The 13930-nt window shown below is 42.4% G+C and overlaps 1 protein-coding gene across 2 annotated transcripts in view; it reads left to right on the forward strand.

Moving 5' to 3' along the window:
* LOC138671326 (P2Y purinoceptor 2-like) overlaps positions 1-7345 on the forward strand; it is an 82650-nt gene extending 75305 nt beyond the window's left edge. For both annotated transcript variants that reach the window (XM_069759418.1, XM_069759419.1), the window contains exon 2: positions 5023-7345. In XM_069759418.1, the coding sequence (XP_069615519.1) occupies positions 5046-6104 (1059 nt within the window). In that variant the 5' untranslated portion in view covers positions 5023-5045 and the 3' untranslated portion in view covers positions 6105-7345. The remainder of the gene's footprint in view (positions 1-5022) is intronic.
* The last annotated feature ends 6585 nt before the right edge of the window (positions 7346-13930 follow it).

The following is a 13930-nucleotide window of genomic DNA, read 5'->3' on the forward strand; positions in this document are numbered from 1 at the left end:
TCAGCATAGAGATGATGCTGAAAGCAGTGAGATTCTATGAGCTGTCCCAGGCCAAAGGTGTAAATGGAGAAGAGCAGGGGCCCTAGAACTGAACCTTGTGGGACTCCGACAGCCTTGCAGCGCTGGAGTCCTGGCTTCAAACCCCACCAAGGACAACATCTGCAAAGAGTTTGTATGTTCTCTCCGTGTTTGCGTGGGTTTCCTGCGGGTTCTCCGGTTTCCTCCCACATTCCAAAGACGTACTGATAGGGAATGTGATTGTGAGCCCCATCGGGGACAGTGATGATAATGTGTGCAAACTGTAAAGCGCTGCGGAATATGTTAGCGCTATATAAAAATAAAGATTATTATTATTATCTTGGCATTGTCTAAGAACTGTACACTATTTATCTTGGCATTGTCTGGGAACTGTACACTATTTATGTGTGTACTGTATGGCAATATCTGAGAATTGTATAAAGTATTTATCTGGGCAGTGTCTTGAGAACTATATAAATACAGTTTATCTCACCATTGCCTGATAGCTTTATGCACTAAATAACTTGGCACTGTCTGAGAACTGTATACACCACTTATCTTGGCATAGTCAAGAACTGTATGCACTATTTATCTTGGCAATGTCTAAGAACTATACACTTTTTATCTTGACAGTGTCTGAGAACTATATGTGCTTTTTATGTGTGTACTGTATGGCAAAGTCTGAGAATTAAATAACGTATTTATCAGGGCAGTGTCTGAGAACTGTATGCATGTGTGTGTATATATATATACAGTGCCTACAAGTAGTATTCAACCCTCTACAGATTTAGCAGGTTTAATAAGATGCAAATAAGTTAGAGCCTTCAAACTTCAAACAAGAGCAGGATTTATTAACAGATGCATAAATCTTACAAACCAAAAAGTTTTGTTGCTCAGTTAAATTTTTATAAATTTTAAACATAAAAGTGTGGGTCAATTATTATTCAACCCCTAGGTTTAATATTTTGTGGAATAACCTTTGTTTGCAATTACAGCTAATAATAGTCTTTTATAAGACCTGATCAGACCGGCACAGGTCTCTGGAGTTATCTTGGCCCACTCCTCCATGCAGATCTTCTCCAAGTTATCTAGGTTCTTTGGGTGTCTCATGTGGACTTTAATCTTGAGCTCCTTCCACAAGTTTTCAATTGGGTTAAGGTCAGGAGACTAACTAGGCCACTGCAACACCTTGATTTTTTGCCTCTTGAACCAGGCCTTGGTTTTCTTGGCTGTGTGCTTTGGGTCGTTGTCTTGTTGGAAGATGAAATGACGACCCATCTTAAGATCCTTGATGGAGGAGCGGAGGTTCTTGGCCAAAATTTCCAGGTAGGCCATGCTATCCATCTTCCCATGGATGCGGACCAGATGGCCAGGCCCCTTGGCTGAGAAACAGCCCCACAGCATGATGCTGCCACCACCATGCTTGACTGTAGGGATGGTATTCTTGGGGTCGTATGCAGTGCCATCCAGTCTCCAAACGTCACGTGTGTGGTTGGCACCAAAGATCTCGATCTTGGTCTCATCAGACCAGAGAACCTTGAACCAGTCAGTCTCAGAGTCCTCCAAGTGATCATGAGCAAACTGTAGACGAGCCTTGACATGACGCTTTGAAAGTAAAGGTACCTTACGGGCTCGTCTGGAACGGAGACCATTGCAGTGGAGTACGTTACTTATGGTGTTGACTGAAACCAATGTCTCCACTGCCATGAGATCTTCCCGGAGCTCCTTCCTTGTTGTCCTTGGGTTAGCCTTGACTCTTCGGACAAGCCTGGCCTCGGCACGGGAGGAAACTTTCAAAGGCTGTCCAGGCCGTGGAAGGCTAACAGTAGTTCCATAAGCCTTCCACTTCCGGATGATGCTCCCAACAGTGGAGACAGGTAGGCCCAACTCCTTGGAAAGGGTTTTGTACCCCTTGCCAGCCTTGTGACCCTCCACGATCTTGTCTCTGATGGCCTTGGAATGCTCCGTTGTCTTTCCCATGTTGACCATGTATGAGTGCTGTTCACAAGTTTGGGGAGGGTCTTAAATAGTCAGAAAAGGCTGGAAAAAGAGATAATTAATCCAAACATGTGAAGCTCATTGTTCTTTGTGCCTGAACTACTTCTTAATACTTTAGGGGAACCAAACAGAATTCTGGTGGGTTGAGGGGTTGAATAATAAATGACCCTCTGAAAAGACTTTTCACAATTTAAAAAAAAAAAATAAACAAAGAAATAACATTCTTTTTTGCTGCAGTGCATTTCACACTTCCAGGCTGATCTACAGTCCAAATGTCACAATGCCAAGTTAATTCCAAATGTGTAAACCTGCTAAATCTGCAGGGGGTTGAATACTACTTGTAGGCACTGTATCTATATATATATATATATGGTTTATTTTACCATTGCCTGATAATTTCATACACAAAATATCTTGCCACTGTCTGAGTACTGTATACACTACTTATCTTCGCATTGTCTAAAAGGACTACATACACTATTTATCTTGCCACTGTTTGAGAACTGTATACATTTCTTATCTTGGCATTGTCTATATACACTATTTATCTTGGCACTGACTGAGAACTGGATGCACTATTTATCTGGACATTGAGAACTATATACACTATTCCTCTGGGCACTGTCTGAAACCGGTATATACTTTATCTTGGCACTAAAAACTGTATACATTTCATCTGGGCACTGTCTGAGATCTGTATACATTTCTTATCTTGGCATTGTCTATATACACTATTTATCTTGGCACTGACTGAAAATTGGATTCACTATTTATCTGGGCACTGTCTGAGAACTATATACACTATTTATCTGGGCACTGTCTGAGAACTGTATACACTTTATCTTTGCACCAAGAACTGTATACATTTCATCTGGGTACTGTCTGAGAACTACATGGACTTTATCTGGGTACTATCTGAGAATTGTATACACAATTTATCTGCGCACTGTCTGAGAACTGTATGCACTTTATCTGGGCATTGTCTTGAGAACGGTAAGCGCTATTTATCTGGGCACTGTATGAGAACTGTATACACTTTATCTTGGCATTGTCTTGAGGACTGTATGCACCATTTATCTGGGCAATGTCTGAGAATGATGTATACTATTTGTCTAGGCACTGAAAGGTCATATCTTGGGTCCATCTGGTGTTATCTGGGCAGTAGATGCAATGATTTATGGTCTGCAGATAACTGATAAGTTCTGCTTGTACTTTAGTCACTAAATGTGTAAATTATATAATTGATGTACCGTATATACTCGAGTATAAGCCGACCCGAGTATAAGCCGACCCCCCTAATTTTGCCACAGAAAACTGGGAAAACTTATTGACTCGAGTATAAGCCTAGGGTGGAAATGTAGCATTTACCGGTGAATTTCAAAAATAAAAATAGATCATTATTTCCCCATAGCTGTGCCATATAGTGCTCTGCACCGTTCATATTGCCCCATAGATGCTGCACAGATGCCCCATATAGTGCTGTGTGCCGTTCATACTGCCCCATAGATGCTGCACAGATGCCCCATATAGTGCTGTGTGCCGTTCATACTGCCCCATAGATGCTGCACAGATGCCCCATATAGTGCTGTGTGCCGTTCATACTGCCCCATAGATGCTGCACAGATGCCCCATATAGTGCTGTGTGCCGTTCATACTGCCCCCATAGATGCTGCACAGATGCCCCATATAGTGCTGTGTGCCGTTCATACTGCCCCCATAGATGCTGCACAGATGCCTCATATAGTGCTGTGTGCCGTTCATACTGCCCCCATATAGTGCTGTGTGCCGTTCATACTGCCCCCATATAGTGCTGTGTGCCGTTCATACTGCCCCCATATAGTGCTGTGTGCCGTTCATACTGCCCCCATATAGTGCTGTGTGCCGTTCATACTGCCCCCATATAGTGCTGTGTGCCGTTCATACTGCCCCCATATAGTGCTGTGTGCCGTTCATACTGCCCCCATATAGTGCTGTGTGCCGTTCATACTGCCCCCATATAGTGCTGTGTGCCGTTCATACTGCCCCCATATAGTGCTGTGTGCCGTTCATACTGCCCCCATATAGTGCTGTGTGCCGTTCATACTGCCCCCATATAGTGCTGTGTGCCGTTCATACTGCCCCCATAGATGCTCCACATTAATCTGTTCTGCCGCTGCTGCTGCAATAAAAAAAAAAAACCACATACTCACCTCCCTTGATTGCAGCTCCCAGCGTCCGGTCCCGGCGCCTCCATCTTCCCGGCGTCTCTGCTCTGACTGATCAGGCAGAGGGCGCCGCGCACACTGTATGCGTCATCGCGCCCTCTGCCTGAACAGTCAGAGCGCAGACGCCGGGAAGATGGAGGCGCCGGGAAGATGGAGCGACGCCCGGCGGCTGGAACGCGGACAGGTGAATATAACATACTTACCTAGTCCCAGCGATCCTCGCGCTGTCCCTGCCTTCCTCCCCGTCTTCTGTGCTGCAGCATCTTCCTGTCAGCGGTCACCGGCACCGCTGATTAGAGGAATGAATAGGCGGCTCCGCCCCTATGGGAGGTGGAGCCGCTTATTCATATCTCTAATGAGCGGTCCCACGTGACCGCTGAAGAGGGGAAGACGCTGCAGCACAGAAGACGGGGAGGAAGGCAGGGACAGCGCGAGGATCGCTGGGACTAGGTAAGTATGCCTCAGCGCCCTCACCCCCTCACCCGCCGACCCCACCACTACCGTGACTCGAGTATAAGCCGAGGGGGGCACTTTCAGCCCAAAAATTTGGGCTGAAAATCTCGGCTTATACTCGAGTATATACGGTACTTCATTCTTCCTTATGTAAAAAGTAGTAAAGGTTCTACATAATGGTTGTGGTAATTGTTATTGTAGAAATCGTTTTATTAACGTTGGAAAACATACTTATCTACTTCTTGATGTCTGTAATCTTTTTTTGACAATCCAGCCTGATGATGTAGTGTTCCTTCTTTGTATTACATTACATGTTAATATAAACCGATTCTTTTTGTTTCTATTTCAGAAGAGCGACCACCAAAGTGAACCATGAATAATTCGGATAATTCGGATAATTCTACGTACAGGTGTAAATTTGATGAGGATTTCAAGTATGTTCTCCTGCCGGTGTCCTATGGGATTGTGTTCTGTGTGGGTCTCGTCCTCAACGTTTCTGCTCTTTACATCTTTCTGTTCCGGATCAAACCTTGGAATGCATCCACAACCTACATGTTCAACTTGGCCATCTCAGACATGATGTACGTCATCTCGCTACCCCTCCTGGTCTACTACTATTCTCAAGGGGACAACTGGCCATTTGGAGTGGCTTTGTGCAAGATTGTTAAATTTTTATTCTACACCAACTTGTACTGTAGCATCCTCTTTCTTCTTTGCATCAGTGTTCATCGTTTTCTTGGCATCTGTTACCCAATGAAGTCAATGGGTTGGCTCAAGGTTCGGAATGCCCGGATTATATCTGTCATTGTCTGGGTAGTAGTAGCCGCCTTCCAGTCCCCTATATTATACTTTGTGACCACCAGCATCAACGGGGAAAACACAATTTGCCATGACACGTCTAGTGCAGATTTATTTGATACATTTGTGGTGTACAGCTCGGTAAACTTGGCCTTGCTCTTCTGTGTCCCCTTCGTTGTCATTCTTGTGTGCTACGTTTTGATGACCCGAACACTACTGAGGCCATCAGCAGCTACTTCGCAAACCTCCAAATCCAAGAGGAAGTCCATCAAAATGATCATTATAGTATTATTTGTCTTTATAATTTGCTTTTTACCCTTTCACGTCAACCGGACTCTTTATTATTACTTTCGGAAGATGGACCTTGAATGCTACATCCTCAATGCCATCAACATGGCCTACAAAGTCACGAGGCCACTGGCCAGTGCCAACAGCTGCTTTGACCCAATCTTGTACTTTCTTGCTGGTCAAAATATTCGAAGGACTCTTATTTCAAGAAGCGGAATCACAAAAGTCAAAAACAAATTCACGAGTTATGTACAAGAAAATAATTGGAGTTCCGTTACGAATGGAAATGTCGGTGACAATAATGCAACTCCTAGCCCATCTTCTACAATAATCACGAGGATGTGAATCCATAGAAAAAAAATGATGAAGACCTTTCAAGTGCATGGTTCAAGAAAGCGACCTTGACTTAATTCCATCAGTAATTCATGAAAGTTCCTTCTCCTGTGACACCATTTTAGGTGTCAACGTTCAGGAAGAACTTGATGGACTTGTGTCTTTAAGGTCCTAAGTACAAGATCTTGACCGCAGTGTGTCTTTGGAAAGAGTAGATGAACTAAAAGTTTAGTTTATAGGTAAGGGAAAAAATTACCCTCCACCTATAGGTGACTAGTATTTAAGTCAAAGTCTGACCCTCAAAGGAGCCTGAAACATGATTTTGGTTATCAGCCAAACCTTGTCCATAGAGATGTTGCTCCTTGCAACACAGAGTAGGTTTGAGGTTGAATTTGTGAGATGCCCCATATATTGTATCTCCAGTCTTGACTTTCCTTATGGCCATCCAGCTTGTTGGAATTATTTAGGGGTCGTCTTGAAGAAATAACCTTTAACCTTATAAGGTTTACCAGGCTATGAGTGATTGAGGTTGTCAGAGTTGAGTCTTTGGAAAGTTGATTGGATTGATCAGTTGAGCCAGATAACGATAATACTGAATTATTAACATTATTGTAACTGTTGATGGTGGTCCTAAAGGAAGATCCGATAATCCTTTCACTTTCTGGACAATTTTCACTTTTTTGAGGCACACAAAAGAGCTAAATTATAAACAAATTATACTTTTCTTCCTACATATCCATCAGTTTCTACACTCATACATTACATAGATACAGTCCATACCATACACAGAAACAGAACCAGGAAGTAAATATTTTGGTGCCTCTCCGCCACATTGAGCAAGTGCCGAGCTTGAGGCAATTGTTCCAAAACATGACATATGATGCGTGTACTTGGCAGTAAAAGAGTAAACACTTTTATGTCTGAGCTACTAAAACACAAGTAATTAAAAATTGTCAATCATGAGTATTTGGACAGTATTGGTTGAAAACTGTTTTAAGTGACGAATTTACGTCTGATGACTGATTTACTGCATGTCTGAAAGACATGAAGAACGGATATTTTGGTTTTTTATATATATATATTAAATGATCCAAAGTTGGGGCTTGGTTTCAGACCACAAAACCAACTCTAAGGGTTTTGTATAAGGAATTTGTATAGTCCAAGCCACCGTGTATATAATGTGTAATATACTACTTCATAGACCACATAAAGCTATTCTCTTTAGCATGAAAATAAAGTGGATTTTTCTAGAACTTGTTTTGTTTCTTTTTCTGTTTTGCTGATGTATTTTCTTATCTGTTTTTGGAGAAGTTACAAAAGTCATCTGTAGATAATGTGCAGATAACAGCCAGATCCCGCCAGAAAACCATCAGCACTACCCCAAAATTTGCAATTGTTCGAAATTGTTCCAAGCAAATGAAAAAGTTAACCGCTGATCGGAGAATCTTGAGAAAGTACTCAGGGTAGGAGATGCTAGAATAGTCCACGGTTGGGTACCAGTTCAGGGCTACGAAATAGTATTTAGGGTTTTAGTTCATTGAGATATATAAAACATCATTTTAAATTTAGGACACATGACGGCCGTGGGGTCGATGGAAGCCCAAAGTTTCATTGAAAGATACCAAAGGGTAGGCTTTCTTGTTAGCAAACATTGCATCTGGATTTTTTGGGGACATTGGTAATGAGATATAGACTTTTCTGAGATATGACAATTTCCAAGTGAAAAGTCGAAGAGAAAGAGTGACCAAAGGAGGCCCCTTAATTTCGGTTCTTGGTGGAGGTCCCAGTCTACAAAACTGATAAAAAAAAACCAACTTCTTGTTTGTCTAATGTGGCCCAACAAGAAGTTAACCAGCTGAGTTGACCCAAACCGTCTTATCCAAGAGAGCTACGAACCTCCACTTTTTAACCTTTGCAATGAAACCACTTGCTCCCATAATTGGGAACTGCCCTGATTTGGGTCAGGGACCCTATTTGTCCATCTACAAACAGTTTTGAGGTGAATATCTATAGAATATGGACTGTTCTAAAATGTGGTCAAACAAAAACAGTGTTTGGTTTGGTGGAGGTCCTGGTCTATGGATCTCACCAATGGAACGTCTAACTTGAACTGTGTATTGTTATAATACTTAAAGGGGATGTCCCATTGGTGACGTTTATGGCACATGAACTGGATATGCCACCTCTAAGATCCCATCTATCGGGAAATGGAGAGGTGATTGCTAAGGAGATGCTCTCTCCGTTCAGTTCTATAGGAGCTTTAAGTCAAACTCAGGCCTTATCCTACATGCCTCTTGCCTTGCATAGGCATAAATAGTCTATGGTCATTTCTATAACTGCTATGTGGTTCTAGACGAGGCTAACAAGGTCCATTGGCCCAAAGCTCCTCCATGAGTGGTATGGGAAGAAAATAAGTAGGACATATAATTTTCTTCTTCTTTGCTATGGGACCACCACTTCAGTCCAAAATATTTCTAAACTAAATATTGATGACATATTGAGACGTGGACATCTCTAAAGTAATTGTCAGTCACAGTTTGTTCTTGGTGGTCGTCCTAGGACCATAGAGACGTTAACAGTTGGCACAATTCTTCTCCAATCCAAGGGTGAACAATCCTTCATCAGGCTCTGGTTTCCACGAGGCCACCATGAGAAGGTTTTCCCTCTATGTGAGGTCTTCTGTGGATGGTACAATTCTTCTCCAATCCAAGGGTGAACAATCCTTCATCAGGCTCTGGTTTCCACGAGGCCACCATGAGAAGGTTCTCCCTCTATGTGAGGTCTTCTGTGGATAAGGATATGGATCCTAAAACCTCAGTTGTATTTTGGCCAGGAAAATAAATCTAGAAGATCCTCCGTTCTTTAAAAGTAGAATTCAGAGGCTCATAATGAAAGCCTAGATTGCCAAATAACCGGTAATACGGGTCTAAGAAGCTCCTTGAGCAAAGCTGTGTACACTGCGGTGATTGATGAAGAGCGCTTTCACTCTCGCCAAGCCATCAGTCCTTATGATGTCAATACGTCAATACGATGAGTAAGATCCTCATTTATTCAGAAGAACCTGACATCATGAGGAAATCAGTCAAATCTGTGACCAAATATTAGTTCTGACACTTCTAAGTTATGCAAACACATTTCTGTAGAAACTCAAGAGTTCGGGCACCACTTACATGTACTTTTTTTTGTAAAAATTGTAAAAAAATTTTGTTACAGTTTGTGATGAAAAAAAGATTGTGTTTGTCTTTTCATTATTTATATAGTTTTTAACCAATTTTATTGAATTCTTTAAACTTTTTCCTTAGATCCATGCAGTGAATTGTTCTTTAATATTATATATATATATATATATGTATGTATATATGTAATTGCAACACTAGTTTACTTTGCTACCATAGGCCCTTTGCTACCACGAAAAACTCATTCATACCCCATAATCATGTATTCATGACTCTGTTGTTGGGTGTCTCGGGACCAGAGGCTCCTTCCCTGTGCCTAATGCTAGGGGCGCCCTAGCTCGCCCTGCACCCTGGATTACTTCTGATGGTGAAGATGCCAGGGCCACGTACCTTGCCTTAGCTCCTGAATCCGCCCTCAGTCTGTATCCTTCTCCCACCCAGAAAAGAGGGGAATAGTAGTGTACCGTAATACACCAACCAGACTAACAAGGTTATACGAACAGGGGTAAAGGAAAATACCAAAAACATACAAATATACACACACAAATAGCAGAGGGATGCACCAGAGAGTGGAGGATGGGGTAAAACCAGAGTAGGAGAAGAAACGGAATTAGCACACACCCAAGCAAAGGAATCCCGTCTCCAAAGGATAAGCGGCTGCCTAACCCCTGTGGCAGTTGGTTATCTGCAGTATAAGCAAGGGATCAGACATGTGGAAATCGAACATGTCCATTCCGAGAAAGACCATTAGACCCAATGCACAGATACTTGGCTGATCCAACCTAGATAAGTGCGTTCAGGTCACTTGGACCAGGTTGGTTGCCCACCTATAGAAAAGCAATTTGATGATTTGGTGCCAAAGACCTTCACATTCTTCTCCACTGTGCCTCAATAATGACCTTTTGGGTGGGAGATGGCATGACGCGTTTTGGACCGCCACGTACCTTCTCCACAGTCTTATACATGAGCCTCATTGTCTTAGTGACCATAAACACAAATCTCTGGAGGAAGAGAAAAATCCCCCTTGTTATGAAGAGCATAGGTCCTGTGTACACAGAACGAGACCATTGTATCCCAGGGAATAAGTGACTCAGAACAGCACAAATAATTCCACTATGGTCCAGTCATCACATTCCACACCGACTCTGCAGGAAATGAACACTCCACTCATGGGTGACTTTTGGGGAAACTTTATTATCTAACGTAAAATTTCACAACTTGTAAAATATTTGGACCAAATCACAAACTATATTAAAGGATTCCTTAAAGGGAAAATTACCTACAGTTTTAATCAGGTTTCTGTGTTTCATGAATTTTTTAAACAATTTTTTTCATGATCATTATTGGAAATTAAAAGTAGTAATTTTGCGATTTTCACACTGGTCACTGGGTTCTTTTTTAGACTCCTACTACTTGTCCTTTCAGGAAGAGTTTTCAGAAGCCTCATTATCACCACAGACAAGATTAGAAAGATGGATAACACCTTTATACCCAGCTGATAACACAATATCCACCAATCACAACACGTGATGTCACAGCTCACCGCCTCCTCCTCCCTTTACAAAGAATGTTGCACACGCTCATTAGATGTCTCAATAAAAAACATAGAGTCTGTACATTGCTGCTAATGTACATGTGCATTTCTGGAAACAGGAAGTTAAAGTCTAAAACTGCCCCAGTGGCCGGAGTGAGAACTGCAACATTTCTAATTTTATTTTTTTAACAAATATCGTGATCTGAAAAAAGTAACATTGCCCAAAAATGCACAAAAAAAAATAGATTTAAGGCAACATCCTGATTTAAACAATAGGTAATTTTCTGATGACACCTTCCCTTTAAAAAATAAAAGGGTTCCTAGAGGACACTTACAAATATTTCACCAATGCACATCGGTCAGGAATTGTTCACTGCAAGTAGTTTATCTACTAAAAAAAAACCTCCTGTATTTTGATGTATGAGTGCCCCAAACCACCAGGGATGTAATTATTAATCCCTTCAATGCCCGAGACCACCAGGGATGTAATTATTAATCCCTTCAATGCCCAAGATCACCAGGGATGTAATTATTAAACCCTATGGAGTGCCCCCACGTTAGGGCAATGGGGTACTTGGATCCGGGCCCTTCGGTTCTCGTCAGGGATGTCACGGTGGCTGACCCGGTATGTGGCCCTAGGGGAACGTCCGTTGTAAATGGGGAAAGGTGTTTAAAGGGATAGTGTTCGTGACGCCACCTGTGGTCAGGGTGACCGACGCTGCTTAGGGGTCCGCTGGGGTGATGTTATGGCAGCTAGATGGTATACCTTCCCACAGGTGAAGTATGTCCCCAGGGCTTCCCAGTGTGTATATGGTGGATGATGTGAGGCGCAGTGAAGAACGAGGACACAAGGTTGCAGTCTCTGTACCTTTACTGAAGGTTTCAGCATCCACAGTCCAGGGCACCAGATCACAAGGCAGGCAGAGTCCCGCCGGTTCGGAGGCAAATCCAGAGTCCCCTTATCCAGGTGGAATTCAATAGCCTTCCTCTAGCACCTGGGTGTTGTAGTCCCTCCCTGCTGAGTTTCTCGGTGAGGTCCTCACAACTATTGTAGATGTTAAGTCTCTTTTTCTCTGTCCCCCTGATGGATAGGACAAACCCGTATGACTGATGGCCTGAGGCTTTTTATAGGGACCCTAGAGACGCCCCAGCCCCCACAAGTTGCCATCCTGCCTCCTGGGTATATGGTCGGGCAGCCAACGTGGAATCAACTGTCCTGCCAGTCTCTGAAGTAAAGCATAGAGTTCCTTACTTCCTCGGTGTTCTGTCTACCGGTACTGCGCTTCAGAAGGAGGCAGCCTGCTTCTAGCTGGTCTCCCGCTGATGTTCCTCTCCTTTTGCTATGACTTTGTTTCTCACTCACTACAAGACAATTCCATTCTGATGTCTCATTCTTTGGATGCTGCCGCATGTGGGGCAGGCGCAGCTCCGTGAACCCTCGTCCTCCGCAGACCTCAGTCTGCATCTGGCTCCTTTTATTGCCTTCAGACGTAACATCACTCCCCCTGGTGGAAGAACAACATCCAAGACCACCAGGTAAGTAATTATTAATCTCTTCAATGCCCAAGACCACCAGGTATGTAAGTATTAATCCCTTCAATGCCCAAGACCACCAGGGATGTAATTATTAATCATTTCAATGCCCAAGACCATCAGGTAAGTAATTATTAATCTCTTCAATGCCCAAGACCACCAGGTAAGTAATTATTAATCTCTTCAATGCCCAAGACCACCAGGTAAGTAATTATTAATCCCTTCAATGCACAAGACCACCAGGGATGTAATTATTAATTTCTTTAATGCCCAAGACCACCAGGGATGTAATTATTAACCCCTTTACCCCCAAGGGTGGTTTGCACATTATTGACCGGGCCAATTTTTACAATTCTGACCACTGTCCCTTTATGAGGTTATAAAACTGGAACGCTTCAACGGATCCCAGTGATTCTGACAATGTTTTCTCATGACATATTGTACTTCATGACAGTGGTAAAAATTCTTTGATAGTACCTGCGTTTATTTGTGAAAAAAACGGAAATTTGGCGAAAATTATGAAAATTTTGCAATTTTCCAACTTTGAATTTTTATGCAATTAAATCACAGAGATATGTCACACAAAATACTTAATAAGTAACATTTCCCACATGTCTACTTTACATCAGCACAATTTTGGAACCAAAATTTTTTTTTGTTAGGGAGTTATAAGGGTTAAAAGTTGACCAGCAATTTCTCATTTCTACAACACCATTTTTTTTTAGGGACCACATCTCATTTGAAGTCATTTTGAGGGGTCTATATGATAGAAAATACCCAAGTGTGACACCATTCTTAAAACTGCACCCCTCAAGGTGCTCAAAACCATATTCAAGAAGTTTATTAACCCTTCTGGTGCTTCACAGGAATTTTTGGAATGTTTAAATAAAAATGAACATTTAACTTTTTTTCACAAAAAATTTAATTCAGCTCCAATTTGTTTTATTTTACCAAGGGTAACAGGAGAAAATGGACCCCAAACATTGTTGTACAATTTGTCCTGAGAACGCCAATACCCCACATGTGGGGGTAAACCACTGTTTGGGCGCATGGCAGAGCTCGGAAGCGAAGGAGCGCCATTTGACTTTTCAATGCAAAATTGACTGGAATTGAGATGGGACGCCATGTTTCGTTTGGAGAGCCCCTGATGTGCCTAAACATTGAAACCCCCCACAAGTGACACCATTTTGGAAAGTAGACCCCCTAAGGAACTTATCTAGAGGTGTGGTGAGCACTTTGACCCACCAAGTGCTTCACAGAAGTTTATAATGTAGAGCCGTAAAAATAAAAAATCATATTTTTTCACAAAAATTATCTTTTCGCCCCCAATTTTTTATTTTCCCAAGGGTAAGAGAAGAAATTGGACTCCAAAAGTTGTTGTACAATTTGTCCTGAGTATGCTGATAGCCCATATGTGGGGGTAAACCACTGTTTGGGCGGATGGGAGAGCTCGGAAGGGAAGGAGCGCCGTTTGACTTTTCAATGCAAAATTGACAGGAATTGAGATGGGACGCCATGTTGCGTTTGAAGAGCCACTGATGTGCCTAAACATTGAAACCCCCCACAAGTGACACCATTTTGGAAAGTAGACCCCC

This window comes from Ranitomeya imitator, chromosome 3 (assembly GCF_032444005.1).
Source record: "Ranitomeya imitator isolate aRanImi1 chromosome 3, aRanImi1.pri, whole genome shotgun sequence".
Taxonomy (NCBI): Eukaryota; Metazoa; Chordata; class Amphibia; order Anura; family Dendrobatidae; genus Ranitomeya; species Ranitomeya imitator.